General features: G+C 45.4%; 1 protein-coding gene across 2 annotated transcripts in view; it reads left to right on the top strand.

The window, feature by feature from the left end:
* ERMP1 (endoplasmic reticulum metallopeptidase 1) overlaps positions 1 to 25392 on the top strand; it is a 100298-nt gene extending 74906 nt beyond the window's left edge. Inside the window, exons 13-15 of one of the 2 annotated variants that reach the window (XM_082269474.1) lie at positions 5199 to 5314; positions 8504 to 8667; positions 25053 to 25392. In XM_082269474.1, coding sequence (XP_082125600.1) covers positions 5199 to 5314; positions 8504 to 8667; positions 25053 to 25217 — 445 coding nt within the window. In that variant the 3' untranslated portion in view covers positions 25218 to 25392. The remainder of the gene's footprint in view (positions 1 to 5198; positions 5315 to 8503; positions 8668 to 25052) is intronic. The other variant, XM_082269475.1, reaches the window with a different exon arrangement.
* Positions 25393 to 27799: the final 2407 nt, after the last annotated feature.

Here is a 27799-nt window from a genome sequence, read left to right as displayed (position 1 = left end):
TGAAAAATCTGGCGTCAAAGGTGGACTTTGTAATGAAACAAGTCGCTAGCAAAAAACGTCCGCTGCCTTCTCTGTCGTCTGATTCAGAGCCAGATATGGTCACCACGGACATCCCCTTCCCTGAGGTATCCCTTTCCTCGCTATCAGATGGCGAGGAGGATAGGTCGTCCTCCGCTGCAGCACGAAAACACGCTATGGTGGAAACACTGACTTTATCAGTGAGGGAAATTTTAAAATTGACTGCTGAATCCACACAGTCAGAAACGCGGGTCGTTTTTGGCTCCCAGAAATCTGGTCAGGTGTTTCCTTGTCCCGAGGATTTTCATGATATTGTGAACGAGCAATGGTGGCGCTAGTGGTGCAGAATCGCTTTAAACGCTGTTATTCCTTTGCTGACTCGGTCTCGAACTGCTGGATGGTGCCACCTAGGGTGGATCACCCTTTTTCCAGGTTAAACAAATCTACTGTAGTACCCGTGGAAGTTTCCCCAGCGTTTATGGACCCGGTGGACAGACGGGTGGAATCCCTTTTGCGCCACTTACATGTTTTGGCGGGTTCGGTACTAAAATCGATTTTTGTGTCCATTCTGGTTTCACAGATGGTTAACGGAATCGGTTAAGGTTCTTAGTGGTAACTTGAACACTGAGATGGTTCCCCCGACCTTGATAGAGCTCACAGACCAGATGGCCCAGGCCCTGGTCCCTCTGGTAGTCACCTCTGGTAGTCAGAGTGTCAGTGGTGGGGATTGCCATATGCCGCATGGTGTGGCTGAAGGGCTGGTAGGCGGAACAGGCTTCTAAGAAGGCCTTAACAGATTTCCCTTTTCTGGGTGAACATCTGGTTGGGGACTCCTTGGATGAGTTGATTAAAGGGTTAATGGGGGTAAGAGTACTATTCTCCCCCAATCCTCCAAAAGCAAGGCACCACGTGGTAGACGGGGGCCCTCTTTCACAGCTCATAGGCAGTTTTTTCCTGCCTTAGGGGCACAAATAAAAGGCAAACCATTCAGTGCCTCCTGGAGGGAGCAAAACGGCTTGGTCGGGTAAGCCCAAGACTAGCCAGTGTGGTTCGGCAGGCAAATCCTCTTCTGCATGAAGGGGCGCCCTCACCCATTTCTGGGGTTGGGGTTACATCTGCGTTTCTTTCAGGAACCCTGGACATCCTTGATTTTAGGACAGATGGGTTCACAAACGGATTCGTACAAGATCGAATTTCAGTCTCGCCCAGCAGACAAATTCTTTCCCTCAAATCTCCGTCTGTCTCGTCTGTCTGCAGGACAAGGAGTGATTGTGCCGATTCCTCCGCAGGAACATTTTTGAGGTTTCTATTCAAACCTGTTCACGGTGCCCAGGAAAGAGGGCAAGGTGCATCCAATGTTGGACCTCAAGTCACTGAACCGCTTGTGCGGGTGCAGAAGTTGTGGAGGGAATCCATTCGGTCGGTAGTAGCGTCTTTAAATCAGGGGGATTTTCTAGCCTCGACATCAAAGATGCATACCTACATGTTCCTATATATGAGGGACATCAGAGGTATCTCCGTTTTGCAGTGGCGGAGGAGCACTTTCAATTTGTGGTGTTACCCTTTGGTCTCACCTACGCTCCCAGAGTCTTCACCAAGGTTTTGGCCCCGGTGATGGCATTGCTGCGCAAACGAGGGATTGCGATCGTAGGATACCTGGACGATCTTCTGCTGAGTGCACTCACCCAGCCTTGTTGGGCGACCTGGAAATCCACGGTTAAGACCCTTCAAGAATTCGGTGGACCATCAACTTCAAAAAAATCTGCACCGACCCCGTCAGTGCGACTGGATTACCTGGGACTGACTCTGGGCTCCTATTTGGCGAGGGTCTTTCTTCCCGGGGATAAACTTCAGAAGTTGCAGGGAGAACTCCGGTTGCTGATGGAAAACGAAAACAATCTCCTCTCTACGGACATGCATGAGAGCCTTAGGTCTGATGGTGTTGACCTTCCAGGCGGTCCAATTTGCTCAGTAGAAAGAGATTCTTGCCAAGTGGAACAAGGATCCACGGTCCTTTAGACAGTATATGTTTGAGCTGCCTCACAAGGTCAATGCTCTCTTGGTGGCTCCTGTCGCCCGCCCTGAGTCAAGACGAGTCCTTTCTACCGCTGTTGTGGATGGTGGTCACCACAGATGCCAGCCTGTCAGGCTGGGGTGGAGTGCTGGACAGTCTGTGCCCAGGGACTCTGGTCGACAGAGGAGTCTTCCTTACTGATCAATGTTCTAGAGCGATCAAGCTTTGCCTGCTCCAATGGATGAATCAGTTATGAGGTTCCCCGGTTCGGATCCAATCGGACAATGCCACAGCTGTGGCCTACATCAATCATCAAGGGGGCACCAAGAGTGCCCGGGCGGCCCAGGAGGTGGCCGAGATTTTGACATGGGCCGAGGAACATGTTCGGCTCTCTCCGCAGTTCACATTCCAGGAGTGGAAAATTGGCAGGCGGATTACCCGAGTTGTCAGGTTTTGGATCAAAGGGAATGGTCCCTTTTATCCTGAGGTATTTAGTCTCCCATGTGTCAGTTGGGGCACCCTGGAGGTCGCCCTGTTTGCGTCTCTTCTAAACCAGAAGGTGCAAAGGTTCTTGTCCAGGGTTCAGGACCCTCTGGCCGACGCCTCAGACGCATTGGTAGCTCCTTGGAGCCAGTATCGTCTGATTTTATGCCTTCCCTCCGATACAGCTGTTGTCAATGTTTCTCCACAGGCTGGTGGTGGAAAATGTTCCAGTGATTCTGGTGGCCTCAGACTGGCCTCGTCAGTCCTGGTATGCAGACCTGGTAAAGATGGTTGTCGATCCTCCCTGGCAGCTGCCTCTAAGGGAGGACCTGCTGTCCCAGGGGCCAGTCTTCCACCCTGCTTTACGGTCACTGGCTTTAACGGCATGGCTCTTGAAGGCCAGATGCTGAGAGACAGGTTTCTGAGTCTGTGATCCCTATCCTGTTGAGGGCTAGAAAGCGACTTTAAGGAAGGTTTATCATATGTGGAAGATGAATATTTCCTGGTGTGAATCGCAATCTTTGCACCCTCGCTTGTTTTCGGTTGCGAGGGTCTTAGTTTTCTTGCAGAAAGGAGTTGAGCAACGGCTAGCCTTGGGCACGATAGGGCCAGGTGTCGGCTTTGGCAATATATTTCCAACGTCCGTTGGCTGCAAATCCTTTGATCCACACCTTTGTTCAAGGGGTGCGTCATCTAGCTCCTCCGAGAAGATCCCCGTTGCCTCTGTGGGATCTGAGTTTTGGTTTCGTCCGTTCTTCTTCAAAAGCCTCCTTTTGAGAATATTAGAGACAGTTCTCTGCTTTCATTATCTCAGAAGGTTGTCTTTTTGGTGGATATTACTTCTGCCTGCAGAGTGTCTGAGTTGGTGGTGGACGTCCACAGAGATAGGGTGGTTCTCCGACCTAATCTGTCTTTTCTTCTTAAGGTGGTGTCTGATTTCCATTTAGATGAAGACATTATTTTGCCTTCGCTCTGTCCTAAGCCAAAGCATCCCAAGGAAATGTCATTGCATTCTCTGGATGTGGTTCGGGCGATCAGGATTTACCTGTCGGTCAAGGAGTCCTTTCGGAAATCAGATTCTCTTTTTGATCCTTACCGAGGGATCTCGTAAGGGTTTGGCTGCATCTGCTGCGACTATATCCAGATGATTAGGCAGACAGTTCAGGCCTATTCATTAAAGGGTTAGGTTCCTCCTTTCCCTGAGAGAGCGCATTCTACTAGGGCGCTGAGTGCCTCTTGGGCTTTTCCCCATCAGGCCTCTGTTACTCTGTCGTCCCTGCAAATGGAGCCACTACATCTTAGGGCAGGTAATCTGCAATATACAGATTTAGGTTTTATGTTTCACCCAGTTATCTAGCTACAGAAGTGCTCTATGAAGTAATTACTAATATCGTCTTGCATGCAGTCACATGCTTGATAGTCTTGTGTTTATTGCACGTTTTGATTGCGTTTTATGAGGTAGTGATATTTTACCCTGTATTTTGAAATGAAAGTCCTCATTATACATTCCTAGGAATTGTATTTTATTACAATAGGTTTTTTGCTAATTTTTCCATAATTTTTTTTTTTCTTTCTGTACACACAATGTAGAAAAGATTGCTGAGCTAAGGGGATGTCTCAGTACAATAAAGAAACTCAATCAAAATGCACAATAAAAAAGATTATCAAGCATGTGATCCCATGTGAGATAATATTTATAATTACTTCATAGAGCACTTCAGTAGCTCTGCCTACCTGTTCTATTAATTCAGTTATGGGACAGGTCCTCCTACATAGAGAACACAAGCAATGCTGCCTGCCTTTTGTGGGCACAGCCTTTTCCCTCTGCCTGCTTTATTTCCAGGCCTCTCCAGAGTTCAGTTCCTCTTTAAAATTATCCATGTATCGTTAGGGTTATAAGTGCAACAAATTGCAATAGAATGCACAGTAATGCACCAAATCACTGAGGACTTAAAATGATTGTAAAGTCTCGATGTTTATTTCATTAAAAAAAAAAAAATGTTATACTTACCTGCTCTGTGCAGTGGTTTTGCACAGGGCAGCCCACATCCTCCTCTTCTCGAGTCCCTCGCCGGTGCTCCTAGCCCCTCCCTTCTATTGAGTGCCCCCACAGCAAGCAGCTGGCTATGGGGGTACCTGAGCTGAGCCGCAGCTCTGTGTGTCCATTCAGACACGGAGCCGTGGTTCAGCCCCGCCCCCTCTCTCCTCATTGGCTAATTGATTTTGACAGCAACGGGAGCCAATGTTGCTGCTGCTGTGTCTCATCCAACCAGGGGGAGAGTCCTGCACATCGCTGGAGGAAGATTTGGCTCAGGTAGGTATTAGGGAGGCTCAGGGGGATGCTGCACACAAAGGGTTTTTTTTATATTCATGCATAGAATACATTAAGATAAAAAAAAATCTTCCACCTTTACAATAACTTTAATTGTGCTAGAATATTGTTTTTACAAGATTTCTTTATAGCCATGTGGCATAATAGTCGGATCGCTTCCTTTTTGTCATTGATGTTTTGATGGGCCCACAACGCAGGTAGAGCACTTGCAATTATGATTTGCCTATAATGTGTGTATTTTTTTTCCAAAAAATCTTCATAAACCTATTGAAACAGAATATTGTTTTAGATACACTATTATGCGAATGTTTGCTTCACTCAAGATGTACCTTTTTTATTTTTCTCAAACAGGAAAAACTGGTATCTCCCAACACCCCCTCCTCCTGTCTCTGAAAGCATGGAGTTTAAACTTGCGTCCAGGGAAGAAATGCCATGGGGTGCTACTCGAATGAACTTTGAGGTTAAAGGTTAGTTAATTTCTCCATTTATTTTTGTGTGGAGTGAATTATTTTTACCCTCTCCCAATCCCCCACAGAACGTTGTTCACAATGGTTTTGCTAAAAGGGATTACTGAGCTCTGTGGAGGAAATGCTTGCAAATAAAGCTGGCCATACATTATACAAATTTCTTATTCAATTTCCTTTAGATATAACTTCAATTATGTAATGCAAGGGCCTGCCTGTTTTGTATCCAAATTAAAGTGTTTAGGTTTGACCTCCCTCATATCCTATAGTTTTGGCAAATCTAAAGGAAAACTGTACAAGAAAATTGTATAATGTATGGCCAGCCTAAGTTATGTCCACTGTTAAATCTCTTTTTGTTAGTTGTTGGGAGACTTTTGTGTGCACTAAAAAGATACCATACTGGGTTTAACCACTTGAAGACCAAGCCTTTTCTGGCATTTTTTGTGTACAAATTTAAATCAGTATTTTTTACTATACAATTACTTCTAACTGCTAAACATTTTATATCATTTTTTTTTAGCAGACACCCTAGGTAATAAAATGGCGATCGTTGCAATTTTTTATATCGCACGGTATTTGCGCAGAGGTTTTTCAAACTTAATTTTTTGGGGAAAAAATACACTTTAAGGAATTGAAAAAACAAAACCTGATATATAAATATACATACATACATACATACACAGGCACAATTTTTGATTTTTCAGGTATTTACCAAAACATGTTCAAGCTATAGTTATATAATGGATATGGGCTGCAAGTGCATACTCTCAGGTTTAATTTAAGGGTGTGTGCATACAAATCAGAGGAGGGGTTTAGGAATTACAGCTCTTAAGAATAAGCATCCCATTTTCTTCAAGGGACCAAAAGTAATTGGACAATTGAATCAAAAGCTGTTTTTATGGCCAGGTGCGGGCTACTCCATTATTTCTTCATCAATTAAGGTCTGGAGTTGATTCCAAGTGTGGTATTTGCATTTGGAATGTATTGCTGTGAACTTACATCATGCGTTCAAAGGAGCTGTCCATGCAAGTGAAACAGGCGATTCTAAGGCTTCAAAAACTAAAGAAATCCATCAGAGAAATAGCAGCATTAGCAGTGGCCAAATCAACAGTTTGGTACATTCTGAGGAAAGAACGCACTGGTGAGCACAAAAAGGCCTGGACATCCACTGAAGACAACAGTGATGGCTAATTGCAGGATCCTCTCTATGGTAAAGAAAAGCCCATTCACAACATCCAGTCTGCGGCGTCGGCCAGAGGATCCCGAGACCTTGACATGAACCTCCGCACCTTCCTGTTGAGATGGGAGGCCAACAGGTCCACATCATGCATCCCCCACCAGAGACACGCCTGATGAAACTCCTCCGGGTGAAGAGATCATTCTCCCTGGTCCAACGTCTGCTGACTGAGATAGTCCGCTTTCCAATTCTTTACCCCCAGAATGTGCACAGAAGAGAGGGTCGGAATGTATACGTTTTTCCACCTCAGGATGCCGGCTACTTCCCGGGCCGCCAAGGTACTCCTTGTACCCCCTTAATGATTGACATATGTTCATTGTCCGACTGTATCCTCACTGGGCATCCCTGCAGACGATCTGTCCACTGAGACAGACCAAGCCCAATCGCCTGAATCTCCAGGATGTTGATCGTCAGACTGGAATCCTCTCGAGTCCCAACACCTTGAACTGAGTATACTCCCAAGACACCTCCCCACCCGGACGGGCTGGCATTCCTTGGAAATCACTGTCCAATACAGGGGAAGAAAAGACTTTACCAGGTAAAGCACCGGGGAACGGAGCCACCATATCAGAGACCCACTCGTACCCCGACTCAACAGGATCAGATCGTCCAGCAACTGCGGATCCTTTTCCCATTTGGCAAGAATCTCTCTTTGCAGAGGTCTGGTATGGAATTGAGCATACGGAACTGCCTCGAAGGTGGAGACCATCAGGCCCAACACTTGCATGCAAGTCCTGAGTGTCGACCAACAGTTGGACAACAGGAGCCGAGTCGCATCCTGCAACTTCAGTAGTTTTGCCTGTGGAAGAAACACCCAGGCTGATGCCGAATCAAGCATCAGATCCAAGTAGTCCAGCTTGGTGGACGGAGTTAAAGCCGATTTCTGAATATTCAATGTCCATCCGAACTCCTGTAGAGTTCGCACAGTAATGTCCAGATCGCCTAGGTAACCTAGTACCGCGATCCCCTTCTGCCGATGCAAGCCCAAAACTGGGGCCAAAACGTTTGTGAACATCCGAGGAGCTGAAGCGAGACCAAAAGGTAATGCCACAAATTTATAGTGCTCCTTGCCCACAGCAAAACTAAGAAAACGCTGGTCCCCGACATACTGTATATTGGAATGTGAAGGTAAGCGTCCTTGAGATCGATAGAAGCCAAAGGATACCCTTAATGAAGGAAAGCCAGTACGGTGCGAATGGACTTCGTCAGTAATTTCTGGACCCGCACAAAGTGGTTCAGAGCCTTGAGGTCCAAGATCGGGCGGACCTTGCCTTCCTTCCTGAGAACGGTAAACGGATTTGAATAAAAACCTTGAAAACTTTCCGACTCCTAGGCAGAGAAAACTGACGTCCTATGGCAGGAAGTGATGATATACCCCTGGGACTGCCTCAGGGGCGTAGCCAAAATTGTTTTCGCCTAGTCCTACTCCTGAATAGAGAGCAGCATAAGCCCTAGGGTCTAATAAGACATGGTGCTGTGTTTCTGCCTAGTGTCCTACTCCTGTAGGGTGCAGTATAACCCAATGGTTATGAATATTAGGCGCTCTGTCAGTCAATGAACATCAGAGAAATAGATTTTACGGTAAGTCAAACATCCCATTTTCTTAGGATGAAGGACAGTACAAGGATAATTGTTGGATTTGGAACTGATGTGGAGTGTCCTAGGGACATAACTGATTTATGCTTTTATCCACTGTGGGGCACCATGTCTGGTTTGATTTGGAAATTAAGGTAAATCTGTAAAGCAATATTATTTGTTCTTTGTGTCTGTACTGGGCATGAGATGTGTTTCAATAGTGTTTATAATATTATTCTGTTTTCATTTAATAATTTGTATAACTAAAGTTCCCATATTTGCTATAGTTGGAAACATTGTAGTGCAAAGAGAATAGTGACATATCAAAAATAAAACACTGCAATGTTTTCTTATCTTTTTTTTTTTTCCCCCTACCCTAGGACCAAGTCACATGACTGTATATGTGCGCCCACATAACCCTTTTGTGCTGTCTAGCTGGTCTCTGGGTGATGGGATACCAGTGCCAAGCAATGGCGGGGACTACTTTGTATATTACTCTCATGGCTTGCAGGCTCCAGTATGGAAATTTTGGATTGAATTAAAGGTAAGCACAAGAAACCGCCCTTGAAGCGCCTTTATTTCTGAAAGATTGTGGCACTGTCATGTTAAATGTAGAAGTAATGTTTTGTGGTGTTGGAACAGAAAAGCAAAATCTATGTTCAGCATTGTATCTTTAAGGGAACCAGTCTGGACTGGGCTTAAGTAAAAATCGAAATATTCATTTTTAAATTATTAATTAGAATTGTACAAAATTACCCACAAAATATTTGTTTGCCTCTGTATTTGGCTTTATTTGCCTTGTCTGAGCTTGATTATAAGCTCTGAAAGTCAGGTGTCTTAGGTCACCTGACATTTGATAGTTGCTGTCGACGTAAACTGCCTAGTTTCATGCTCATACATGTATTCTGGTCAGACAATCTAAATAAGGGGTTCCTAAAATGTTTAAATAAGAGTTAGTTCAGTTTGTCAGACTGTTTGGAAGCTGGACTGGAGTAAAATAATGCCCCGGTGAGTAATACAACCCCAATTCCAAAAAAACATAAATCAAAATTTTAAACTGAGTAAATGTACCATTTGAAGGGGGGAAAAAATAGGTAATTTTGAAATTAATGGCAGCAACACGTCTCAAAAAAGTTAGGAGAGGGCAACAAAAAGCTGGCAAAGTAAGTGTTACGAACAAGGAAGAGCTGGAAGAAAATTTTGCAACTAATTAGGTTAATTGGCAACGGGTCATTAACCTAAGATGCACTTTTAATTCCCAGCGTGTCTTAGAAGTAAAGATGAGCAGACGTCCGCCAGTCTGTGAAAAACTGTGTCTGAAAATGTCGAACAATTTCAGATTTATGTTCATTAATATAAAATTGCAAAGAATTAAAATATATCGTCGTCTACAGTACATATCCTCATCAAAATATTCCCAAATCTCTGTGCGCAAGGGACAAGGCCATAACACAATGCTGGATGTCCCTTATCTTCGGGCCCTTAAATGACCCTGCATTAAAAACAGGCATGTATCTATGATGGACATCACTGCATGGGCTAAGGAATACTTCCAAAAATCACTGTGAACACATAACAATCCATAACTGAACATGATCCAGAAAAGCCGCCATCTTCTCTGGGCCAAATCTCATTTTAAAACAGTCTGTTGCAAAGTGAAAAATTGTTTTGTGGTCTGACAAATTGAAATTTTAAATTCTTTTTGGCAACAGTAATCACCGTGTCCTCTGAACTAAAGAGGAGAGCGACATTCCTTCTTATCAGTGCTCAATTCAAAAGCCTGCATCTTTGAGGTGCATATGCATAAGTGCAAACGGAATGGGCAAGCTTGCACATCTGGAAAGGCGACATCAATGCTGAAAGATATATCCAGGTTTTAGAACCAAATTCAAAATCATGCAATCAGTGTAAACAACATCTATGAATAGTGTTAAGGAATCAAATCTTTTGCTAGCTGGACACTAGAGGATAAATTCACATCAGCTCATAATAGAACATGTAGACCTAAAAAGTGCAGCACAATAGTAAATACAGTCCAAGACAATAAAACAGATATCAATGAGCGATTCCAGATAAGGCTATTTGCAGCAGAACCACAAAGCCCAGAGTGCAGCACAAACATCCACGTGGGTAGAAAAAGATCCGGTACCGAATTTAGGTGACCATGCCCTCCACCAATATGTAGATTCCTTGCTCACCTCAAAGGATGGACCCTTGAATCAATAGGTCAAATGCACTTGTCCCACCTATACCAGCAAGGTCTTGATACTCTAATACAGTGTTTCTCAACCTCTTTTCAGTCAAGGCACCCTTTAAAAACTTTGGACAATCTCGAGGCACCCTTTAAAAATTATGGAGAGTCTAGAGGTGCCCCATTCTAAAATGTAAAAGCTTTTCTAATAGTTTTACATAATGCAGCAACATTCACAAGTCCAAGTTGGACACTCAACATTTAGGAGTGATTACTTTTTCCAAAGCAAATATACTTTTGCAAACTGGTACTGACTAGTATTCCAATGTTTCTGTTCTCTCTGTTTTTCTTCATCACTCAGCTAATCTGATGCCATCGCTGATAGAGAGGGGCAGGGGAGGGTCAAACAAGGATGCTATGCAGGCGACTGACATCCTCCTTATCAACTGAGGATGCAAACCTGTGACTTAGTGTAACTAAAAGGGCAGATTTCATCCACACGCTGGCTCATATATAATTTTTGGGAAATTTTTAGGCATTCTGCCAAGGCACCCCTGAAGCAACCTCAAGGCACACCAGGGTGCCTGGGCACCCTGGTTGAAAAAGGCTGCTCTAATATATCCCATGCACGTGCAGATAAAAAAAATGCTAAGTGCTCTCTGCTGGCTCTGCAACTGAGGCTTTATTACAGTGTAAAATGCACACAGCATATACTCCCATCCAGACAACCTTTTTTTCAGGGAAGACCTTGCATTTTTTAGCAGGACAATGCTAAACCACATACTGCATCTATGACAGCAGCATGGCTTCGGATTAGAAGAGTCTGGGTGCTTAACTAGCCTACCTGCAGCCCAGACCTTTCACCAATTTAAAATATTTGGCGCATCAAAAAACCAAACAAGAAATATACCAGGATGGTTGAGCAGTTAGAATCCTATATTGGGCAAAAATGGGACAACATTCCTCTACCAAAACTCCAGAAACTGGTCTCCTTAGTTCCCACACATTTACAAAGTGTTGTTAAAAGAAGAGGGAATGCTACATCATGGTAAACATGGGCCTGTCCCAACTTTTGTGAAACATGTTGCTGCCATTATTTTCAAAATTACCTGAATTTTTTCCTAAAATGGTTCATTTTCTTAGTTTAAACATTTGATATGTTTTTTATTGGGAATAAAATATGGGTTTATGAGATTTGCAAATCATTCTGTTTTTATTTCGTTTTTACATGGCATCCCAACTTTTTTGGAATTGAGGTTGTAAATGAGTAATAAACTTCTAGGTCTTGGAGGTCAGTAAGAGAAATGCAGTATCTCATAAAACTGAGTATACCCCTCAAATTTTTGTAAATATTTTATTATATATTTTCATGTGACAACACTGAAGAAATTACACTTTGCTACAATGTAAAGTAGTGAGTTTACAGCTTGCATAACAGTGTAGTTTGCTCTCCCTTAAAAATAACTTGACACATAGCCATTAATGTCTAAACCTCTGGCAACAAAAGTTAGTACACCCCTAAGGGAAAATATCTGAATTGGGCCCAATTAGCCATTTTTCCTTCCCCAGTGTCATGTGACTCGTTAGTGTTACAAGGTCTTATTTGTGAATGGGGAGCAGGTGTGTTAAATGGATAGAATATTACCCCATCATTTTGTGTTCAGAGGCACTTCCTTGCAGGCTCCATGTCTCCACTCCACTCCTTGTAGTGACATTATGGCTGGGACTATACAGTCAGCTTTTGGCAGGAGATCACTTCACCCTATACTGCCTGTGTCAAACTACAAGGTGCTAGAATGCTTTTGCTTGCTCAACACCCACTACCACTTAGTGGTCCCCTACTCTCGGCCTACAGTGAGAAAGCACTGCATGTAGGACCGCCTTATGCATGGTTTGGTTTACTGGTTTGTTCACCAATGTGAGGACCACTCATCTAAATGAAGCTAAATAAGGTAGCAAATATATTTTCTAGGCATTCTTATTATAAATTGACCCAATTCGATTCTTGCATAAGCCCCTGTTTGGACCAGCTAGGTATGTATTGGTTCAAAGAAATATGGAAGTTGCCCCCAAAAACCATTTAAAATTTTGTTTTTTTTTAAAAAATAATCTTTATTTAACAAATTCAGACAGTACAAGTATATGCAAAACAGCAAAAAGAGCAAGCAAAGTGCAGATAAGAGATACATGGAGAAGGCACAATTGGTAAAATCTGGACGCCCTGAGAGAAACATATGCATCTACAGGGGGTCAAACAAACGGTCATATTGAAAGAGTGTGCCTATTTGGACAAACATCAAACAAAGAAAACCCCCCCCCCCCCCCCCAACACGTTATGTCTGTCACCGCCAGCCGGGAAGGTCCCCGCAGGGGGAGTCGGATAGCCAGCCAGACACCACGGAGATCCAGAGGAACAGCAAATTCAGGCATCCAGAATACAGCGGTTATTACATAGAACAGCAGCAAGAGGCCTTAGGAAAAGAAAAGAAAGGGAAAGCAAAGGTCAGGAACGGTAGGAAAGAACAGTGTAGAGAAACAGACAGAGAGGGGGGAATAGAACAGACAGGATAAGGGGGGCCTGGAGGGGGGTATGGACCCTAGCGAAGAGGATGCTGGCCAGGAGCCTCGGCACCCGGCTGCAAGCAGCTATTACACATCTGAGATCTCATCAGAGTAGAACATCCACCCCGTCCAAGTATCCTTGAAGCGTTCCTCCCTACCCTGCGAGGTCAGAACCCGCCGTTCCGCCTCCATTACCAGATTGACCTCTCTCTTCCATTCAAAAAGCGTGGGGCAGTTAGAACTTCGCCAGTGTCTCGGTATGAGGCACTTGGCGGTGTTCAGCCGGAAGGGCAGAACACTGCGTTTGTAACGTTTGATCGAAGAGTGTGCATCATGGAACAGATATTGTAGGGGAGTGCGAGCAGGAGGAGTGAGCGACAATTTTGACACCCAGTGATGGATATCGTCCCAAAAGGGCTGCAGCAGAGGGCACTCCCACCAGATATGGAGGAAGGTACCCACCTGTCCACAGCCCCTCCAGCAATGGGGATCCGAGCCTGGAAAAATCCGGGCCAGTTTGGCAGGGGTCCTGTACCATCGTCAAATTTTGTTTTTGATTCTCCAACCTGCACCTTGAAAATGTAATGAAACTATGTCAGGACAGCCTCAAAAACAAGCAACTAATTAACCTTTCTCATGTATCCCTCACTTCTGTCACCATGCAAACAGGATTGTTTACTGGATGATGTGACCTATATGAACTTGCAAATTTATACAGCAAGTCACCATGATCTGATACATAATTCTGTTTGCATGGTTAACCACTTGCCTACTGGGCACTTAAATCCCTTTCCTGCCCAGGCCAAGTCTCAGCTTTCAGCACTGTTGCACTTTGAATGTAAATTGCGCGGTCATGCAACACTACCCAAATTAAATTTTTATAATTTTTTTCAAACAAATAGAGCTTTCTTTTTGGTGGTATTTAATCACTACTGGGGTTTCTATTTTTTGCTGAACAAAGTTTTTATAGTCGGTTATAAAATGTTGCAAACAGTTAATTTTTCTCCTTTATTGATGTGCACTGATGAGGCGGCACTGATAGGCTGCACTGATAAGGCGGCATTGGGGGCACCAGTGGGCACTGATGGGCAGCACTAAAAGGCAGCACTGAAGGGCACTGGTAGGTGGCACTGAAGGGCAATAATAGGCGGCACTCATGGGCACTGATGGGCACTAATAGCTGGCACTGATGGGCAATGATAGGCACTGGTAGGGGACACTTATGGGCAGCACTCATGATGGGGCACTAATTGGCACTGATAGGTGGCACTGGTAAGTGGCGCTTTGGGCACTGATAGGTGGCACTGGTATGTGGTGCTGGTGGGCACTGGTAAGTGGCGCTGGTAGGCACAGATGCCCCTCTCCCCTTCGGGACCAATGTCTCTGACAGCAGCGGCGATCTGCATTTCTCTGTCGCTCATTGACAGACGCAGTCCTCTGATTAATATCAGTAGGGTTATACTGCCCCCTACAGGAGTAGGACACTAGGCAGGAAAACATTCTGGCCACACCTTAGGGGCAGTCCCAGAGGGGGTATATCCTCTCTCTCCCTGCTACAGGATGTCAGTTTTTTTCTGCCTAGTCAGGAGTAAGCACCTAAGTTCCTTGCTGGGATCTCTGGTCCTGGCAAGTTTTTTTAGATAAATCTTTTTTAGTTTGCTTTTTCTCTCCAGTTTTTGTTCTGTGAGATCTTCAAGCAATTATGCTGGAGCTGGGCGACGGGCTGGATGTTGAGATCCAGTGGTCACCCCAGCCGGCCTACGAGCGCGTGCAGGCCCTAGCTCCGCGCTGGGTCGGCCACGACATAGTCCCACTGGACGGGGACTGGCCCCGCGAGTTAAACGTCTCGCCAGGTCGCCTACGACCAGTCGGAAACTGAGTCGCGGAGTCCGTATTGGTCGACAGCCCCCCCACCTCGGTGGAGAGGGGTTCTGTTAGGAGTGGGTGCCCGCCTGTTCCGGTATGGTGAGTAGAATGTTCCCCCTCTCCCCCTGTCGGGTTTTGGGAATAGATGCGGGCCCCTCTGTGGATGGTCGGACCCTCATGATCTCGGGTTCCCCTCTATCCTGTGACACACTTCACATATCTCCCCCTTGCTAGTGTGAGTTGGTGAGTAAGGTATACCACTCCAGGAGGCTTGGTTTGGGAGCTGACAATCTATATGAGTCTGTCGCTGCAAGGAAAGCCTGCATTGTAAAAGGACTAAGGAATCCATGACTGATGTCGATCAAGGATGGAGACAGGGCGCCGCTGGCGTTACTGTTGAAACAGTCGTGCAGAGGGGTGATACTATCAGGCACCTACCTATCACACGGGAGTCCTCTATTAGCGATGCAGCCGCGCGGAGCCGCCATCCTTCCGTGGGCCGCGCGGAGCCGCCATCCTTCCGTGGGCCGCGCGGAGCCGCCATCCTTCCGTGGGCCGCCATCTTGGATACACCCAGCTGCCTCGAGGAGCAGCGGTGGGAGTGCCGGAAGACGTGTAAAGGGGCGGAGCCGCCTCCTTTACCCGGGTAAATCGATCCATAAGACTTCCTGTTCTGTAAGGACAGCGCTGAGAGCAGTTCGGTAGAAGCTTCTGTGCATCAGGTGGTGAGCCCTTGGGGTCTCTCTCTCTCTCTGTGGGGGTCCGAAGCAGGTGGCACTGAGGGGGCGCTGTTGCGCTGGGGGATTACATACAAAAAAAAAAAAAGTTTTTTCTTTTGCAATCCTTGTTTGCTGGCAGGTGTTCCTGGATTTGTCATGGACCCTGCCACACATGTATCCCCTCGAGGTGGCCGCAGGACCCTCCAGTTCTCCACTTACTATTGATGCATTGTCAGTGGTTTTGGAGTCTTTTGTATCCCGGGTGGAGGTGGCCTGTCAGGGACGGGGGGCGAAAAAGCGACCCCCGCCTACCCCTATTTCGTCTGACACTTCAGATACAGATTCTGAGCCTGTCGCGGTGGCTGCAGGTCCCTCTTCTGGGGCTAGTGTCTCATATCCCATCTACTCAGATAGCGAGGAAGACATTTCTGCCTCCGCTATAGCGCAAGATGAAGCGCTGGTAGATGCACTGATTGTGTCTGTGCGGGAAACTTTAAGACTTGAGGTTACACCTACGGAGGCAGTTGATACTGAAATTGCTTTTGGTACTCGCAAGCCTACCAAGATGGCAAAGGTGTTTCCTTTGCCCAAATGTTTTCAAGATATAATTAAGGAAGAATGGGTCCGTCCAAAACGAACCCCTGGTATTTCCAAACGGATTGGTAGACGCTATCCGTTTGAAGAATCCCTCCTTAATAAATGGACGGTACCACCGTCGGTGGATTCGCCGATTTCCAGGCTAAATAAAGCTACTGTTATCCCGTTGGAGGACGCTCCGTCTTTTCGGGATCCGGTGGACCGTAAGGCGGAATCTATATCCCGCTCTATATTTTCCCTGATAGGTTCAGCCTTTAGGCCAGTGCACAAACATTGACAGAGTGGACCAAGTTGTTACGCCGAGATCTGGAGGGGAGAAGTCTCCCCCCGGCAGTATCGGACTTGCTGGAGCAGATGGTACAAGCGCTACAGTTTGTCTGTGACGCCGCCCTGGACGCCGCTCCATTAATGGGGCGCGTATCGATCTCGGCGGTGGTCCTTAGGCGTATGCTGTGGTTAAAATGCTGGTCGGCGGATCAAGCTTCCAAAAAAGCTTTGGCTAATCTCCCCTTTCAAGGGGATCGCCTGTTTGGTGCCACCTTGGATGAGATCATCAAGGGTATCACTGGTGGCAAGAGCACCTTTTTACCACAGACTACTAAGGTGAAAGGACCTCGTCGCAGACGGGGACCTTCCTTTTCCGCTCATAAGAAGTTTTTTCGCTCCTCTGGGGCGGGCGATAAGGCGAAGTCCTCCAAAGCCCCCCCAGGGGGGTTCAAAGGGCGCTGGTCGGGTAAACAAAGGTCCGGCTCTGCCAGACCTGAAGATAAGACCACTACAGCCTGAAGGTGCTCCCCCACCCATAGGTGGGGTGGGGGGACGTCTTCACCGGTTTCCGGACCCATGGCTCTCCAGGATTCCAGACAAATGGGTTCAAGAGGTCATACGGTCGGGGTACAAGATCGAGTTTCGATCACTTCCACCGGTTCTTCCCTTCCAATATCCGACTATCCCCGGATCGCTTAGAAGCTTTGCGGGGGGCAGTGACAGATTTGATGCAACAAGGAGTGGTGATCCCCGTTCCTTGGACAGAACGTTTTTAGGGGTTCTATTCGAACCTATTCACTATACCCAGAAAAGAGGGCAAGGTGCGTCCAATTCTGGACTTGAGAGCACTCAATCATTTTGTCCGGGTGCAAAAATTCAAGATGGAGTCCATTCGCACAGTAGTGGCCTCCCTGCATCAGGGGGATTTTCTGGCGTCCATAGACATCAAGGATGCCTATCTTCACATTCCCATTTACGCAGGACATCAGCGTTTCCTTCGCTTTTCCGTGGGAGAGTACCATTATCAGTTTGCGGCGTTACCCTTTGGTCTCGCCTCTGCTCCCCGGGTCTTCACAAAGGTTTTGGCCCCAGTTTTGGCGCTGTTGCGACAGCGGGGCATTTCGGTTCTAGGCTACCTAGACGACCTTCTTCTTCGTGCGGAGTCTCCGCAGGCTCTGTTGCTAAACCTTGGAGATCACTATGATCTCTTTGGAAGAGTTCGGGTGGCTAGTGAACCGGCAGAAATCATCCCTGGTCCCCACCAGGAGACTGAACTATCTGGGCCTAACTTTGGATACATCCTTGGCAAAAGTGTTTCTCTCGGCGGAGAAACTCCGGAAAATTCAGTCGACGACTCAGTTATTATTGACCGTCAACTGGCCTTCCCTGCGGACTTGCATGAGGGTTCTGGGACTGATGGTGGCCTCCTTCGAGGCAGTACCGTTTGCCCAGTCTCATACCCGGATTCTTCAAAAGGAGATTCTTCTCAAATGGAACCGGAATCCCGATTCCCTGGACAATCGGATCCGGCTGAGCGAACGGACCAGGGAATCTCTGGTTTGGTGGCTTCGGTCACCAATGCTCAGTCAGGGGAAGTCATTTCTTCCAATCTATTGGACGATTGTCACCACGGATGCCAGTCTATCCGGGTGGGGTTCTCGGCAGACGATCTGCCCAGGGGCTCTGGTCCCTGGAAGAATCCAGGTTACCGATAAATGTATTGGAACTGAGAGCAATCAGACTTTGTCTGATTCACTGGACCGAGCAGCTCCGGGGCAGCCCGGTGCGGATTCAGTCAGACAATGCCACGGCAGTGGCTTACGTCAATCACCAGTGGGGCACCAAGAGTGTCCTGGCAGCCGTAGAAGTGGCCGGCATCCTTCGTCGGGCGGAACGATTTTTTACGGCTCTCTCCGCGGTATTCATTCCGGGGGTGGAAAATTGGCAGGCAGATTTTCTCAGCCATCAGATTCTGGATCAAGGGGAATGGTCTCTTCATCCAGAGGTATTTCACCAGTTGTGCCTTCGTTGGGGCACCCCGGATGTGGATCTGTTGGCATCTCGGTTCAACAAGAAGGTGCGGAGGTTTGTAGCCCGCTCCCGAGATCCTCTAGCGGACGCCGCAGACGCGCTGGTCGCCCCGTGGGGGCAGTATCAGCTACTGTATGCCTTCCCTCCTCTCAAGTTGCTGCAGGATAGAGGTGGAGGGAATTCCAGTTATCCTGGTAGCTCTGGACTGGCCTCGTCGGGCCTGGTACGCCGACTTGGTCAGGCTGGTCGTGGACTCTCCTTGGCGACTTCCCTTCAGGGAGGATCTGCTGTCTCAGGGACCGATCTTCCATCCTGCTTTACGATCGCTGGCTTTAACGGCCTGGCTATTGAGACCCAGGTGCTGAAGGACAAGGGGTTGTCAGCTTCAGTTATTCCTACTCTAATTAAAGCAAGGAAAGCGACTTCCAGAAAAGTCTATCATCGCACATGGAAGTCTTATATCGCGTGGTGTGAATCCCTTTGGGTTTCCTCCACGTTCTTACTCGGTGACCCGAATATTGGCTTTTCTGCAACAGGGGGTTGAGCAGAAACTGTCCTTGAGCACTATCAAGGGTCAGGTTTCAGCATTAGCAATCTTCTTTCAGAAGCCTCTGGCTACTCATTCCTTGGTGCGGAATTTCATCCAGGGGGTGCGGCACCTGGCTCCGCCGGTGCGCGCGCCCTTGACGCCCTGGGATCTTAATTTGGTGTTGTCGGTTCTTCAGAAACCTCCCTTTGAAAATATTAGGGAGATTCCCTTGCTTACTTTATCCCAGAAGGTGGCCTTTTTGGTGGCTATCACTTCTGCACGCAGGGTGTCAGAACGGGCCACATTGTCCTGTCGTTCCCTATATCTGGTGGTTCATAGGGATAAGGTGGTTCTTCGTCCGAATCCATCCTTCCTTCCTAAGGTGGTTTCAGATTTTCATCTAAATGAGGATATTGTGCTACCTTCCCTGTGTCCTAAGCCCAGTCATCCTCGGGAGTTTGCGTTACACTCCTTGGATGTGGTTCGGGCGATCAGGGTGTACTTGACTACTACGGAATCTTTCCGTAAGACGGATTCACTTTTTGTGATCACGGATGGCCCTAGAAAGGGGTTGCCTGCGTCTGCCGCGACTATCTCTAGATGGATCAGACAGACGGTGGTACAGGCTTATTCTATTAAGGGTCGGGTTCCTCCTTTCCCTGTTAAGGCGCACTCCACCCGGGCGCTTAGTGCTTCCTGGGCCTTCCGCCATCAGGCGTCAGTGGTTCAGGTTTGCAAGGCGGCTACCTGGTCGTCGGTTCATACCTTTACAAAATTTTATAAAGTTGATGTGCTGCATCGGCGGAATCCTCTTTTGGCCGCAAGGTTCTGCAGGCCGCTGTTTGAGGGGACCAATGGTCTACCTCGAGGGTTTTTTCTGTTGGGTTTTCAGTTGAGTCTCATCCCTTTGTCCGATAAGCCTTTAAGACTTCTGGTTGGCACCGATTGGGCCTTGTGGATTGGATTTTGATTTTCGTTATCCCACCCCTCATTTATGGCACTGCTTTGGGACGTCCCTACTGATATTAATCAAAGAGGACTGCGTCTGTCAATGAGCGACAGAGAAAATTGGATTTTTGACTTACCGTAAAATCCTTTTCTCTTAAGCTCATTGACAGACGCAGTACCCGCCCCTCTATTTTTAAGTTGGGTTGGGTTAAATTCTCTGACACTGCTTTGTGACATAACTGACATCCTGTAGCAGGGAGAGAGAGGATATACCCTCTGGGACTGCCCCTAAGGTGTGGCCAGAACGTTTTCCTGCCTAGTGTCCTACTCCTGTAGGGGGCAGTATAACCCTACTGATATTAATCAAAGAGGACTGCGTCTGTCAATGAGCTTAAGAGAAAAGGATTTTACGGTAAGTCAAAAATCCAATTTTTTTTCTCCTCGCAGGAGAAAAAAAACGCTGATCGTCGGCTGCTGTTTACATCAAATAATCAGCGGTCATTGGCTGACAGCTGATCACGTGGTAAGGGGCCGGGACCAGCCCCTTACTCCGATCTGTGATCATCCGAGTCTAATATACTCGCTGATCACAGAGCGAGCCATGCGTGCTCCGCAGGGAGTGCGCAGGCAGCTCATGCACGGGAGGATGTACAGGGACACCTTCCCGGGAATTAAGGTCTGCGCTGTAGCCGTCTTTCGGCTATAGCGCGGACAGGAAGTGGTTAAAGGAGAGATGAAAAAATTTGCTACTTTATCATGTTTTGACTGGTTTGAAAAGCGATTGGAAACCCTAAAAACCTCTCCAGAAAAGACATTTTGAGGAGTGCATCGACTGTTCAGAACAAATTATTTATATTAGCTAAAGTTGGGGCTTTATTTTTTGTGATAGCTTCTTCTTTCAAAATGGCAACTGAGTGAAAAAAATCTGTGCTTAGATCTGGAACATGTATAATAATATATATCTGTAGCAACAAGGGTAAAAGCGCTTGGGGACGGGCTGAAAAAAAAAGTTAGTAGACAGTGTGAATGGAACCTTGATTAATATGGATTTCCACAGGCTTTCACAGATCTACTGATGAAAGTTTTATTGTCAACCATAAAAGTGCACCAATTCTGACATTAAACATTAAAAGCAAGGCTGTGCGAAGTTAGAACACCAACTAGATGAAAAAAAGACCCACAGTGGCTGAGCCTGTCTACTTGCCAAACAGATGAAGTTGTCCTAGGTAAGTCCTCCACTGGGATAGCTTCCTCAACTAGGGCTACATACAGCTGAAGTGTAGGACTTTCCGGGCTTCTGTGAGGCTGATGGGGCAGGTGATGTAGCCAGATACTCGGGGAAGCCGCAACCTTAGAGGACCGTGGTGGATAAGCAGGAGAACTGTGTGTGCAGTGACATCCATCGCTGTGCCAGGTGAGGCAAGCAAGGGCCGCTGGGACGGAGGGTGCATGGAATGCAAGCCTGTCAATGCGTGGTCCCGTCATCATGACGGCATGTTTTGCGCACCTGCGCATTGTCAAGTCATGTAACGGGACGGACCAACCAGAAGCAAAAAACGGAAATGACCCAGGGGGGCGAGTGAGTATTTGTAAATACAGACCTTCCACGGACCTCTTCCTCTAAGGCAGATTAACATTTTAACGGCAATAACAAAGAACAAGTTGTTTAAGGGCTCTTTCACACGGCTGCTCCGCTTGTCTGCAAATCATCCTATTTTTTTGCGGACGTAATGTAAGTCAATGGCATTGCGGATGTCAGAGGAATACCATCCGCTGACATCCGATTTTCTTCCTTTCAGTTCTGTTCCGTTTTTTGGAACGGAACAGAACCCTATTTTTCCTCCGTGTAAAAAACGGAAAGGAAGGAAAATCGGATGTCAGCGGTGTCATCCGCTGACATCCGCAATGCCCATAGACTTACATTATGTCCGCATATCATCCGCAAACGGATGGGATGATATGCGGACATACGGAGCGGATGACACAAATGTCATCCGCTCTGTGAAAAAAAAAAAAAAAAGTCCCGCAGCGGAGCTTTCACACGGAGCGGCCGTGTGAAAGAGCTCTAAAAATGAATAAATAAAGATTATCAGTACTGGTAACATATGAACGTGTTCATATCAACAAAAATATATTAATAAGATAAAAGAGTAAGCAATGAAAAATATAATAATAAATGAGAATAAATAAGAAAATAAATAAATAAATAAATATATATATATATAATATAGTATCTCACAAGTTAGTACACCCCTCACATTATTGTAAATATTTTATTATATCTTTTCGTGTGACATCACTGAAGAAATTACACTTTGCTACAATGTAAAGTAGTGAGTGTACAGCTTGTATAACAGTGTAAATTTGCTGTCCCCTCAAAATAACTCCACACACAGCCATTAATGTCTAAACCGCTGGCAACAAAAGTGAGTACACCCCTAAGTGAAAATGTCCACTTAGCCATTTTCCCTCCCTGGTGTCATGTGACTCGTTAGTGTTACAAGGTCTCAGGTGTGAATAGGGAGCAGGTGTGTTAAATTTAGTGTTATTACTCTCACACTCTCATATTGGTTACTGGAAGTTCAACATGGCACCTCATGGCAAAGGATCTGAAAAAATAATCGTTGCTCTAATTAAAGATGGCCTAGGCTATAAGAAGATTGCCAAGACCCTGAAACTGAGCTGCAGCACAGTGGCCAGGACCATGCAACGGTTTAACAGGACCGGTTCCACTCAGAACAGGCCTCGCCATAGTCGACCAAAGGAGTTGAGTGCATGTGCTCAGCGTCATATCCAGAGGTTGTCTTTGGGAAATACATGTGATTGCTGCAGAGTTTGAAGGGGTGGGGGGTCAGTCTGTTAGTACTACATGGCTGTCGACCCAGAACGAAGCCTCTTCTAAAGATGATGCACAAGATAGCCCACAAACAGTTTGCTGAAGACAAGCAGACTTAGGATATGGATTACTGGAACCATGTACTGTGGTCAGATGAGACCAAGAAAAAAACGTATTTGGTTCAGATGGTGTCAAGCGTGTGTGGCGGCAACCAGGTAAGGAGTAAAAAGACAAGTGTGTCTTGCCTACAGTCAAGCATGGTGGTGGGAATGTCATGGTCTGGGGCTGCATGAGTGCTGTCGGCACTGGGGAGCTACAGTCCATTGAGGGAACCATGAATGCCGACATGTACTGTGACATACTGAAGCAGAGCATGGTCCCCTCCCTTCGGCGACTGGGCCGCAGGGCAGTATTCCAACATAACGACCTCAAACACACCTCCAGGACGACCACTGCCTTGCTAAAGAAGGTGAGGGTAAAGGTGATGGACTGGCCAAGCATGTCTCCAGACCTAAACCCTATTGAGCATCCTCAAACAGAAGGTGGAGGAGCGAAAGGTCTCTAACATCCACCAACACTATAGCACAAAGTAAAATAAAATCGAATAAAAAGACAGTGCACACCATGGACATTTTTTCATATTTTGATCACAGAACGGGGATCTTTCAGTGTATAAAGTGAGGTTGTCTAACTTGCCAATTTATTTCCCATGATAAATCCAACTTTACCAGAAACAATGGATGAGTATTCACCATAGACAATTTATCAGCTGCTCCTTGGAGTATGTAATATACTCCGGTGCCCCTGTAACCTCCTTTATGTTGGCCGAATCCTGCGTACCTTACGCAAACGAGTGGGAGAACATGGGTTTATCAAGGGTGGGTGCGATAAACATAGCGTGCCCCGACACTTTCTGTTACATCACAATATGGACATAAAGTGTTTGGAAGTCATGGTGATTTTATACATCTTTGACAAGCCATTAACAGACAATGAGAAGTTTGCACTACTTTGTATGCATGAATCTTTTTGGATTTTTGTTAAATACTCTGTCCCCTACTGGGTTAAACGAGGAACTGGAAACACATTGCCGAATATAAATAAAACCTCTCTTCCCCCCCCCCCCCCTTAAAAAAACAAAAAATAAAAAAACAATAAGAATAACAAAATGAGGAAATGGGAATTAAAAATTTATTAAGGGAATCATGAGACAAACAAATCCAAGCTTCTTGAGTTGCCTCTTTTTTTGACCGTAAAAACTAGGATTGGTTTCAAGCAAAATAATATAATAATCATTTTTGGTTAACTATAGCTCTTTTTTCATCACCACAACATTATGAATACCCTTGTTTTAGCTCAATTGTTTAAGCTGTGCAGTTCTCAGAGCTTGTTTATATTATGGGGTTATAGGTACGCGTGTATATATTTTCCATTTATTATATTTTTCATTGATTCATACATTTTTTATCTTATTATATTTTTGTTGCACTGAACACTGTCAAATAGGTTACCAGTACTGATTAATAATCTTTATTCATTTTTAAACAACTTGTTCTTTGTTATAGCTGTTAAATTGTTAATCTGTCTTAGCTAAAGATGTTTGTGGAAGGTCTGTATTTACAAATACTCACTCGCCCCCCCCCCCCCGGTCATTGCCGGTTTTTGCTTCCTTTTTTGGCTAAATACCCCTGGTTGGTCCATCCCTTCACATGACTTGACAAGCCGCAGGCACGCAAAACATGTCAGTGACGGGACCAAGCATTTACAGGCTTGCATTCCACATACCCTCTGTCCCAGCGACCCTTGCTCGCTTCACCTGGTGTGGCGATTGATGTCATCGTCGGCCCCCACTGCACAGACAGTTCTCCTGCTTATCCACCATGGTCCTCTGAGGTTATGGCTTCACCGAGTACCTGGCTACATCACCTGCCCCATCAGCCTCATGGAAGCCCGGTGGTCCTACACTTAAGTTGTATGTAGCCCTAGCTGAGGAGGCCATTCTAGTGGAGGACTTACCCGGGACAACTTCATGTGTTTGGCAAGTAGATGGGCTCAGCCGAGGGGGGTCTTTTTTCCATCTAGTTGGTGTTTTGACTTTGCACAGCCTTGCTTTTAATGTTTTTTAATGTCAGAATTATATATGCACTTTTATGGTTGACAAACTTTTATCAGTAATTCTGTGGAAGCCTGTGGAATTTCATATTATTCAAGGTTCCATTCACACAGTCAATTAACTTTGTTTTCAGCCCGGCCCCAAGCGCTTTTACCCTTCTTGTTATCTTTTGTGTTTCTCCTTCCCAGGAGGTTTCATTCTCCGCATTATCCTTTCAGCTGGTGCCTGATCATCTTATGGACAATTATAGTGTATATCTGTCTGTTTCAGGGTTCAGATGATTATTCTGATGGGATGGTCACAGTTGCTGCAGCATGTCACTATTTCTTTGGATCTAATCAGCATTCTCCTCAGCTGGACGCACTTCTTCAAAAATTTCCAGATTGGAGCTTCCCGTCTAGCTGGGTCAGCACATATGATCTGTTTGTCTATTGATGTATTTCACCATCATCAACATGTGGTATGTGCATGTACAGCGACCACTGTGACCAGAGGAAGGAATTATGGGAAAAGATCAGAAAGAAGAAAAGTGGTCCATGGCAGTCCATGGATCTGCCACATCATCCATGGTGATGGTCTAGATGATTGGATTATAAAGACAATTTTATGGGAGGGGACAGAAAATTATGCAAAAAAAAAAAAAAGAATTGGAATAAATGTATATTGGATTATTCAGACATCAGGTGCAGAGACTAGTAGTGATCCATGGAGTCTTAATAATTTTCACACTGGACGTCCCTGTTTACAAAATATTGATGTGGTCTTAACTACTGTTGCCTCTAGTATAATCATTATTTTTATGGGATATTGATCAAAGCCGTGTAAAACTGATTTTTGACATCCAGTATATAAGCAGAAGCTGACTGCCTAAAGATATTTCCATAAATTGTACACATTATATTCTAAGTGGGCATGTATTATGGCTATGGAGGAGGGGGAGCACAAATGCATCCCCGGCCTCACTTTAAAGAAAGGAAAACTGTACTTATCTACCAAAATGATCTGTCTAGTTGGAGTTCTGCTTGTCTGTATATACCTGGGTATCATTGTCTGCTTTGGCCAAAATCTCATGTTTGTGTATTTAAGGTTATGGTAAGCTCTGATGTCTAAAGTAAAGTCAGTGAAAGCGGTTGTGTACTTCATACAATATTCCATCTTTTCACAATAGTAGGTCTGAAGAAGCAACCCTGGGCATAGCACTATTAATTTGAAGATACACAGATCTCGAAGGCAGGCCATACACAGATCGAAGGTTGCAGGAAGGAAAGGGGAATCTCTCTCGCCAGACCAGTGATTATTTCTAGCAGCATTACCAGCCACTAGCAATAATCGCATGTAAATCTGGCAGGCTGGTTGTACCCAAGTTGATCAACCAATCAACTTGGGTACTTTCAGCCTAATACATGGTTTAAATTTTGGAAATTTCCTGCTGCACTGGCTCAGATTTGAACTGTCTATGGCTGGCCTTAGTGTTCTGTGAGATCTGTTCACCTATTGCAGCCCTAAATACAATCATATTTGGGGAGCACTTTCCACTCAAGGTAAATGGATCAAGGGGTCCAAAACAAAATGAGAGCTCCACATGTAGATGGTTGACCCTCTCCCCCATATCAGCCAGGTTTGTTATTTCAGAAGCCTAAAGGCTTCAGAAAACTGGAGACTGTTGTTCAAATCTGTTGGATTAAAACTGCATTTGAAACCAACCAGATTGTATGTACAACCTAATGACTATTGGGTGCAGCAGTGTACATCTTGGAAATTAAGCTGGTTTTCAACTTGAAATGGGTTTCTTCTTTATAAAAGCAGAGAAGTAGAAATGGGCCCTAGCCACCAAACAGTCTGTGATGATTCTGTATAACCAGTTCCTAAAACTGCCCCAAGGTGAAAGTGCAATCCTTTTTATTTTCTTTTTAAGAGAAGCTCATACTATATGAGAGCTTAAAAAAAGTGTGGTATATCCCAACAATTCCCTATAAACATTATCCTGTGCTCAAATGGGAATGAAATCTTTTCAGGCAGACTGCTGAAAATGGTCACCAAAATACAGTTGCCATTAACAGCAGCCTGGTTGTCAGTGGAACTGAGGCAAATTAAAAATGCTAATCTTGGGGATTACCAGAACCATGGATTCCAGAAGAGATTCACAGCTGTGTAAACTTGTGTAACTAGAATGCTACATGACTGGCTTCTGGCCAACTGGCTATAATAATTCTAAAGTTTGTGACCTAGATCAAGAATGATGATTGGTAAGACTGGACAAACGCCATTCTTTACTTGAATACTTACCGATCATTGCCCCAAGAATATTAGATTCGAAGTTCAGGAGTGGGAGCTTCCATGTGTTTGACAAGTAGTCAGCATGAGGATTTGAAAACTGATCACCTCTGCTATGTCTTGTTAAATAGCCTATTCATGCATCATAAAAGGCGATTTCACAAAGCAGCCTCAGTCTATTATTTTATAATAATCCTGAATCTGCATTGCACTGCTTTGCACACACCAAAACAAGTCCAGTGTGAAGCAGTCGTGTGAAATTGTTTGAGTGCTCCCATCATGTAGACAGGTTATTCACTAAAACCATATATTAGAATGTGTTTTACTTAACCCAACATTGTTCTGAAACCAAGGATGGTGAGCAGAAATTCTCCTGTTAAAAAAATATAAAAAAAATGTATTTCAGTGCCTGATTTAGTGTACACCTTTATGTACAATACAGGATTTCTTTTTCTATACCTTACCTGTTTTGTTTTTTTTTCTCAAATTCCTTACCTGATATTTATACTTGAATCTTTAACTTTATATTGTTTTACAATGTTTTTTTTCTTAACCCTCCCCAAAGAAATCCTCTATGTGCACTGATCTGATAAGCTTTGGTCTAATACATGGTTTGACTACATGCAGGCTCATTCCGCAGAGCAAGAGAAAAATGTAAAGTGTGGAAACCCCTAGCAACCAATTGGCATTCCTCTTTCACTCATTGGGTTTCTGCACAGTGAAACCTGAATTGTTGGTTACTT

Source organism: Pelophylax lessonae (assembly GCF_965119305.1).
Source record: "Pelophylax lessonae genome assembly, chromosome: 1".
NCBI lineage: Eukaryota > Metazoa > Chordata > Amphibia > Anura > Ranidae > Pelophylax > Pelophylax lessonae.
The sequence above is the reverse complement of the archived record's forward strand: the minus strand, read 5'-3'. Positions and strand labels throughout refer to the sequence as shown.